Here is an 8,647-nt window from a genome sequence, read left to right as displayed (position 1 = left end):
ACTTTAATGAGTTTAGTTTGGCTTAGATAGGTATCTGGATATTTCCGGAGTTCTTATGTAAGTGCAGTTAGACTCTGGTCTGTTTTCATGGGTTTGATTACAAATGAAATCAATTCCAATTCAAAAAAAAAAAAAAACGAGAATAAGTATGTCACTTGATAAGTGAAAGATGATAGAGATCAAGTGAAGAAATTCAGAGGTCTCAATAGAAACTCTCTTTTGTAAACTGAGAATAGAAAAAAGTGAAAACGTCATATTATTGTTTTTAATTTCTCCAAATAGAAATGAAAAATATTGTCTTTCTTTATTTTTAATGTTTTGAGAAATAAGTCATCAAAAACATTTTCATCTTATTTTCATTTTCTAAAATAAAGTATAGGCATGAAAATATTACCGAACGGCACCTAAAAATCCTTAAATTTCACATTTTAGTGAATCCTCCTTAGAACATACAAGGGAATATTCATATCAGGTAATGAAACGTCTCAATGATGAAATTGTACAAACAAGTGGTTAAAATGGTACAAACACCAGATGTATACCATATATGTTCTGAATAAATAATCATACACATCAATTATCAGCATTTTCCTGCTACGATCATTACTGCAACTCGTGAACTAGTACAGTCTTTTGCTCAGCAAGAATCGCTTAACCATACCTAAAAAGAAATTTTATTACTCAAAAGATGTCATTGAACCATCCTCTCTTTCTCTTTCTTTTTTTCTTTTTACCTATGAATAACTAAACATACAAGGGAATATTCATATCAGGTAATGAAACGTCTCAATGATGAAATTGTACAAACAAGTGGTTAAATTGGTACAAACACCAGATGTATACCATATATGTTCCGAATAAATAATCATACACATCAATTATCAGCATTTTCCTGCTACGATCATTACTGCAACTCGTGAACTAGTTCAGTCCTTTGCTCAGCAAGAATCGCTTAACCATATGCATTCATTAATGAAAGAAGCTTTGATGGGCCATTCTTGATGCAAGAAACTTCCCATCTATGATTTCCTTCCTTGACCATGAACTAAACAATATCATGTGTTAGTATTTGTATTCAAGCAGAAAGTGAGGCATTTCATGTTAGTATCTGTTTTTGCTTCGGATCTTTCTGGGGAGGTTGGATATATAAACCAGGGACAGCACTTAAAAAAGAACAAATCAAATTGCAGACATAAGAAAAAAACCATGGCATGAGAGCTCTACTAGTCAACAGTGACCCAATTGGGCTGATAGAATTGGAAACACAATCACCCATTTCAAAGATTGGAAATCCTCTCTTACATAAATTGCCATGGCTGGATTTTTGGACATCAAAAAGTACAAGCAACCCTCCCTTCCTTGCATAATGTATCTCATGCAGATCTCAAAACAACCATTCAGTTGAAGGGAAGTCTAGTCATTAATCAAGCTATTGCAAGAACAAAACGTTCATATCAACCACACCAATTTCCTTATCACAATACTAAATCAAGCACTCCATAGTCCATACTCGAGCTTCTTTACGATAAAACCATATTTGTAAATTATGCAAAGAAAAAAAAAATACAAGCACCAAGACCATTAGCAGATCTCTAAAGTCCTCAAATGATTTAACTACTTCCAAGTTCAATCTAATGCTTTAATATTAGATCAGCACCCTAATTAAATATACCACTTACAAAAACAGTTCTAGCAGTTTTGTAACTTTCACCCCAAGAGGATAATTTACCATATTATGGAGACTTAAACTACAAATGAACTTCTCCAATTGGACACTAAAGAAACCAAACATAACACCAAGGACTACTGCTACAAACTTAAACCAAACATATATATATATATATATATATATATAGAGGCCCATTCTGAAGCGGATGTCCGCACTTCGCTAAAGTGCGGACGTCCACGCTTTTGCAGCGTTTCAGGAGGCGACGGTGGCTCGGGGCATGCCGGACGGAGGCCAGAGGCATCCTAGACCGTTATGGGCAGCGATCGAGGTCGGAGGAGATCGAGGTTGCAGGTTCTGGGCAGCACTGCAACCTCGTCGCCGGCGACTCCACCCGATTGCAGACTGGTCCGTCCGGCAAGCCCCGCTGCTCCGTCGGGCCCCGAGCAGAGCTGCCGCGTCGACGTCCGCACTTTAGCGAAAGTGCGGACGTCCTCTTTGGAATACCTCCGTATATATATGTGTATATATATATATATATCCTATCCAAAGCGGAGCTCCGCTTTGAAATTAAAGTGCAGATTTAGAGTTTAAGATCACTTTTCGGTCGCATATCCACACCTAGACTGTTTAATTTTTAGGTACTAATGTATAGATCAACTGTGCAAATTTTCAGCCAAATTGATGATCCTTAAGGTATCTAACTCGCTTAAACCAATTGACGAACTGAATCTGTCCAACCTGAACCGTACTAGCTTTAAGGCAGTTATCAATGCCTTAACGATCATCAATTTGACTGAAAATTTGCACAGATGATCTATACATTAGTACCTAAAAACTGAACGGTCGAGATTTGGATATGCGACGGAAAAGTGACCCTAAACTCTAAATCCGCACTTTAATTTCAAAGCGGAGCTCCGCTCTAAATAAGATGAAGCTCCGGATAGGATCTATATATATTATATATATATATATAATACAGAGACCAACAACAAAGATCTCAACACTTAAGCGTGAAAGCCAACAAAACGTGTGACAAATAATACATAATTCTCGGTAAATGTACTCTAACCAGCAGGGGTACTATTGAGAACTTGTCGTGAATTTTACTAGATAGATCATAATCAGAGTGTGCTGTAATTATGCATGTCCCTACTTAACTACATGTGAAAAGAAAAAAATATCAAATATCAAAATTAAGGCCAAAAGAACAAAAGAAAAGAAGCTTTACAGGTGAAGACAATAAAAGAAAGGAATGAGATTGAAAACAGCTACAAGCAAAACTTTGACCCTTACATCTTTTCAACTTTTTGCTTTTGCTAGTACATTGAGCGTCCCCCGAACTCAGTGGCCTATGATCTCGTAAAGGGTGATATCTCATCGATTGCAACTCTTCTTCAGCCAAACCAAGCCTTTGCTTCTCATCTTTCTGATAACAAAAGCACATAAAAATGAAAAAAAAAAATTTACTTTCTTTTTTTGTCAATTAAAAATGAAAAACATGCCTTTTAATCTTGCCACAAAATAGTGTAGCATGATTCAAAATGTACAAGACCACATTCTTCAAAGATTTTAAACACTCTTGGTGGGTGCCGGATGAAATTTCCTTCAACTAGTGAAAGAACAATTCATAACCAAGTACCAAAATAATATGAAAACAAAACAAATAAAGACCAAACACAACAAGAAACTGCATGTCGGCCTTCTAGACCTTCTTGACAATGCAAAGCAAGATTAGGAAACTTACATACGCCTTTTCTAACCCTGAAATCTGCTGTTTGCAGAGCCTAAGCTCCATTTCAAGGGCATGGAGCCGAGACTCAGTCGGTACAACACATTGCTCCACTATTTGTTTTTGTCGGCCCCTGATTATCTCTGGCTGCCAGACATTCAATGCTAGTGAAGCTTGCCTGAAACAACCAATTAGGTGATAAAAACATAAGCAGACAAAGCATCAAAAAGAAAATGGGAGAGCGAAAAGAGAAAGCAAAAAAAAATAAAAAAATTGAGAACAAACTGTGTAACTGCATACAAATATGGTACTTGCTTTACTTTAGAATTCCTAGCTAAAGTATTTTTGACAAGTATTTTTGAGGGCGGAGGGCTAAAGAACTACATCCCGTTAGCCATTTATCTCACATACCGTTGTTATGCAACTTTCCATTTTATTGGACTAATAGATAAGCCATAAAAGGGAACTCCATTTTATAGGATGATCAATAGTTAATTTTGCTGAAGGATCCAAAGATAGTTCTCAAAACTAATTATGCATAGATATAAAAACCAGAAATGACATTGTCCACTATGAAACTTTTATGAAGCTTAAAAATGAAGTCTCTGATTATTACCTGACCTGGTGAAAATTGGAGAGGTCAACACGAGTCGCTCGCATTTTGTGGGTCTCTTGGGCCAATCGGCTCTCTATGTCCCGGAGCTTTCTTAAATGTTCAATAATCTGGCTCTCCTTCCGCAACAGCGCTCGTTGATGGGCCGCTATTTTCTTATCCCTATCTCTCTCAAACCTTAAAATCAGAGGCAACCGTTTAGAAATATTCACATAGCTGAAATCAAAATCATGAAGTACGATAGAATCTGTACCTACCTGAGTTTATAGAGAGATTTAGAGGTGACTGAGGAAGAAGAGGGATGAGGAGCGACAAGGGGGAAATCCGAGGAGAGGAGGTGCGACCAGAGATGGTCCTCATCGGATAATCGGCGGAAGCGCCTGCAGGTGATAGATACACAGCAGAGGTCTTTGTAGCTGAACCCGCCGATTTCGAAGACTCGCCTCCAGAGCTCGTCTGGGAGAACTGACATGCTTCCGCTGCCGCTCAATTCCCCGCCGCTTTTAAACAACAAAAATAAGTATATCTCTATTTATAATGCAGTTTTACCCAAAATAAAAAATAAAAAAACAAAAAATCTAGTGTGAGGACACGTATAAAGGAGAGTCTAAACTCTAAAATAGTTTTTTTTTTAGGGAAATGATGGAAAATGTCATTTTAAAGAGTGAAATGATAAAAATGTCACCTAGTTTCCCACGTGATAAAAAAGTCTATTGTGAATTGTTATTAATATTAATTTAGTCCATATGAATAATGAGATCATGTTAAAAAATGTCAGTTTTTAATTTTTTTGATTCCGATTCTGCCCTTAAGGTAATAAACCTTTATAACCTTCCATTTCAAAATCTGCGAGCTCAAATTTTCTCTCTCTTTTGATCAGAAAGCTTTCGATTCGATTTGATCGGAGATCTCTTTCCGAGTTTCTTTCTTCGCCGCCCTCTCCACCGGCAGCTTCCGATTTCGCTTTGTGCCCCTGCGACGATCTGAAATCTCACTTTTGAGTGGTTTTGAGCTTCCGCAGCTCTCTTCTCTTTTTCTCGATCTCTGGCTTCGTCGGTCTTCGTCTTGATCACGTTACTGTCTTCTTCTTCTTCGTCGACTCAGTCGTTAGTTACAGTCTCTCTATTTCTTCGTCTCTCTGGTTTTCTCTAATTTGATTGGTTAACCTTCTCTCTGTAAATTTGTTCGTTTTGGATTTTGCAGTGTATTTTTGTTGTTTGTGTTAACTTCTATGTTCATGATGTTTTGTGCTATTGCGGTACTATATTTGTTCTATACTGTGATTCTTTTATCAGTGACATGGCCAATTACATTTTTAATACTGCTGTTTTGTTCATGAATTATCATTTATTTTGCGAGTATGATGTTGTTCTTCTGTTCAGGCATTAACAGTTACTTTGGCAGTGATCGGTTTGTGTTATTCTGTTGATTCCTTAGTAGTGACATGGCCAGTTTCATTTATAATATTGCTCTTTTATTCAGTAATTATCAGTGACTTTGCTAGTAACACGTTTAATATTGTTGTTCTCTTCAGGCATTAACAGTTACTTTGGCAGTGACTTGTTTGTGTTGATTCTGTTGATTTCCTTAGTAGTGACATGGGTAGTGATTTGTTTTATTTTTGTGCAGTTGTTATGGATACTAGCTATGTTGTCAAGTTTATTTATTCTGGTGAAGCAGCGACAGTTCCATTGTTGCAGAATTGGTCGTTTCTTGACCTATACGATTCCGTACGCTCTCGTTTTCCGGATTTGATTCAACGCAAGTTCATGTTGAGGTACATTATTCCTTCGGATTCTACTTCATGTTTTCTAGAGAGTGAAGTTGATATGAGAATGATTTTTAGGAATTTGGTTCGTTACAATTTTGATTTTGTTGAAGTGTTTGTGACTGATTTGCCTTCGAGTAGTGAAAGTGTGGTGAGTAATACAATGTGTGAGGATTCTAATACCATGCTTGAGGAGAATGATTATTTGGGGTGTTATAGGGCAGAGGCACCGAAGAGTTATATGACGAAAGGTTGGGAGAGTTATATTCATTCTGAAGGCCAAAAGTTTCAGGGTAGGTTGTTGAGTTTAGGGATAAGTTGCGTAAGTATGCGATAGAAATTGGCTTTTCATATGAGTTTGTTAGAAATGACAAGGTTCGTGTTATTGCTCAGTGTTCTAAGAAACATTCTTAGGGCTGCAATTGGCTTGTGAAGGCTCATTTATGCAGGGCTAATGGTTTCTTTATGATTAAAAGGTTGGTTAATGTTCACACATATCATGGTGTGATTCGTTTGCAGAAGAGTAAGATGATGGGATCCAAGGTTGTGAAGTCTATTGTGGTTGATAAGATTCGTGCCAATCCAAACAAAAAGGCAATTGATATAGCTGATGAGATCAAGAGTGATTATGGTTTGGATGTTGCTTATCGTACAGTTTGGTATGGTACGGAGTTGGCAAAAACAGCCCTACATGGTGATGAAGCTGATTCTTATGCTCAGCTATTTTGGTTCAGTGAGTGTGTTATGAAGTCAAACCCCGACTCTAGGATAGTGATTGAGTTTCATCGAGAAACACACAGATTTCAGCGTATGTTTGTGACGTATGGTGCATGGATGAAGGGTTTTCAATCTTGTAGACCTATTCTTTTTATTGATGCTACATTCATTACCAACAAGTACAAGGGGCAGATTATTGCTGCATCGGCAAAGGACGCAAATCAAGGTTGAATCTAGTTTTGTATTTTTCATGTTTCTCTATTTCCTGCCATGTTCTGTTTTTTGTAATGTAAGTGACATGGTCAGTTCCATAGCTATTGACATGGTCAGTTACATGTTTATTGACAGTGACTTAAATGTGCTGTGATTTGAATGACATGTCCCTGGCTATGTTACTGTCAAGTAATATGCGGTTATGTCAGCGACATGGTCAGTGACATTTACAGTTACATCTTTTTTTTTTTTTTTTTTTTTTTTTTTCTGTTCAGGTTTGTATCCAGTTACTTATTCTATTGTAGATTCTGAAAATGAGAGTAATTGGAGATTTTTTCTTGAGGTTTTGGCTGAAGAGTTGGCAAAACACCCTATGAGGAGGGTGACGTTCATTTCTGATCGTCATGTTGGGCATGTTAGTGCTTTCCCTAGAGTGTTTCCTAATAATCCACATGGGTTTTGTTTTAGACACCAGATGTCTAACCTTTCTGACAAATTTCCAGCTGGTTCTTACCTCAAGGATCGGATTCCTTACTTGTTTATGTGTTGTGCTTATTCTCGCACACCAGAGATGTATGAGTTCAACATGGAAATCTTGAGGAGTGAAGGCGATGACATAGTTGCTCAATTTCTGGAGGATCTTCCCAAGGAGAACTGGTGTATGGCTTACTTTAATGGCGAAAGATTTGGTGAAATGACAAATAACTTGGCTGAGTCTTTCAACAATTGGGTGTTGCCTTTGAAGAGTCTTCCTATTCTTGATATTAATGATGGGATTAGAGTGAAGTCCATGGCTTCAATTGCTGCTCGGAAGGAGGATGCGCAGGAATGGTCTTCTGAGTTGTGCCCGGCAATTCAAAAGAAGCTGAAGGAGAATTTGGAAGTCGGAAGACATTGGAGAGTGAGCAGGTCTGATACCTATGTGTATGAAGTTCACTGCCAGAAGTACAATAGCATGGTAAATTTAGAAACTCAATTTTGTTCGTGTGGAGAATGGCAGTTGTACGGCTTCCCATGTTCCCATGCCCTTGTAGTGATCTAACAACATGGTTCTTCCCCGTATTCGTATGTCAATGAGCTGTACAAGGTGGAGAAATATCGAGAAACTTATTCTTTCCCAATTAATCCTCTTCCCTCTATTTCGAAGCCAGTGCGTGATTTTGGTAGAGATGTGGTGATATTGCAGCCGCCTTTGACTAGAAGACCACCGGGAAGGCCTAGAAAGAAGAGGTTCAGAAAAAGGAGCGAGAAAACCAGGGTGATCAAGTGTGGTTGATGCGGAAAATGTGATGGTCACAACAGAAAGAGCTGTACAACTCCGATATAGGTTTAAGTTTGCCTACATGCCTTTAACAGTGACATAGCAAGTGACTCCAATACAGTTTGAAATTTTGTTTTGATTTTTCATTTTTTTCAATAAATGATAAGAAGTGCTTGTAAGGTGCTAACTCATTGGATTTTTTTTTTACTATGAGACAGTGCATCTGCTTCATTCTTTTATAAATCCTTCAGTATTCTTTGTGTCTACAGGTTTTTAATAGTTACATGTACAGTGACATAACCATTTTCTTTAGATTTACATTGACTTGTCCATTGACATTAGTATTTAGTTATCTTGGCAGTGACTTGGTCAATGACTTGTAGTTGGATCACTACATGTTGATTTGGTCATTGCTGTGCAGCGGCACGCTGCAAATGTTAATGAAAAATAAAAAAATTAGCTGTAAAAACTTTGTTTGGTTGTTGCGGTGCAGCGGCACGTTGCAAACTGAAATAGAAATATCATTTTGGTTGTGACTTCTCTAGTGACTTAGAGTTTTAATGTTTTTTGTCCAATGACTTGGCCAGTAACCTTACTTGATTTTTACAGTGACTTAAGCAATTACATAAGTCTTACAGTAGTGAATTTAACAATGACATTCTCAATTATATGCGGCC

General features: G+C 37.5%; 2 protein-coding genes across 3 annotated transcripts; one reads left to right on the top strand and one right to left on the bottom strand.

Annotated features, from left to right (window-relative positions):
- Positions 1-647: 647 nt before the first annotated feature.
- LOC133723933 (F-box protein SKIP24) lies at positions 648-4,506 on the bottom strand. Of its 2 annotated transcripts, XM_062150805.1 has the most exons (5): positions 4,269-4,506; positions 4,015-4,188; positions 3,414-3,576; positions 2,963-3,095; positions 648-1,045 (listed from the first exon to the last, which is right to left on the bottom strand). In XM_062150805.1, exons 1-5 carry the CDS (start codon positions 4,481-4,483, stop codon positions 1,020-1,022), a joined length of 711 nt encoding a protein of 236 aa, XP_062006789.1. In that variant the 5' UTR covers positions 4,484-4,506; the 3' UTR covers positions 648-1,019. The 2 variants fall into 2 exon arrangements, with proteins under 2 accessions (XP_062006789.1, XP_062006788.1); XM_062150804.1 differs by lacking the exon at positions 648-1,045 and having other exon boundaries at positions 2,748-3,095.
- Positions 4,507-5,942: 1,436 nt separating this feature from the next.
- On the top strand, positions 5,943-8,353 carry LOC133723251 (uncharacterized). Its single transcript, XM_062150069.1, has 4 exons — positions 5,943-6,072; positions 6,435-6,722; positions 7,015-7,667; positions 8,240-8,353. The coding sequence occupies exons 1-4, from the start codon at positions 5,943-5,945 to the stop codon at positions 8,351-8,353; spliced, it is 1,185 nt and encodes a 394-aa protein (XP_062006053.1).
- Positions 8,354-8,647: the final 294 nt, after the last annotated feature.

This window comes from Rosa rugosa, chromosome 7 (assembly GCF_958449725.1).
Source record: "Rosa rugosa chromosome 7, drRosRugo1.1, whole genome shotgun sequence".
Taxonomy (NCBI): Eukaryota; Viridiplantae; Streptophyta; class Magnoliopsida; order Rosales; family Rosaceae; genus Rosa; species Rosa rugosa.
The sequence above is the reverse complement of the archived record's forward strand: the minus strand, read 5'-3'. Positions and strand labels throughout refer to the sequence as shown.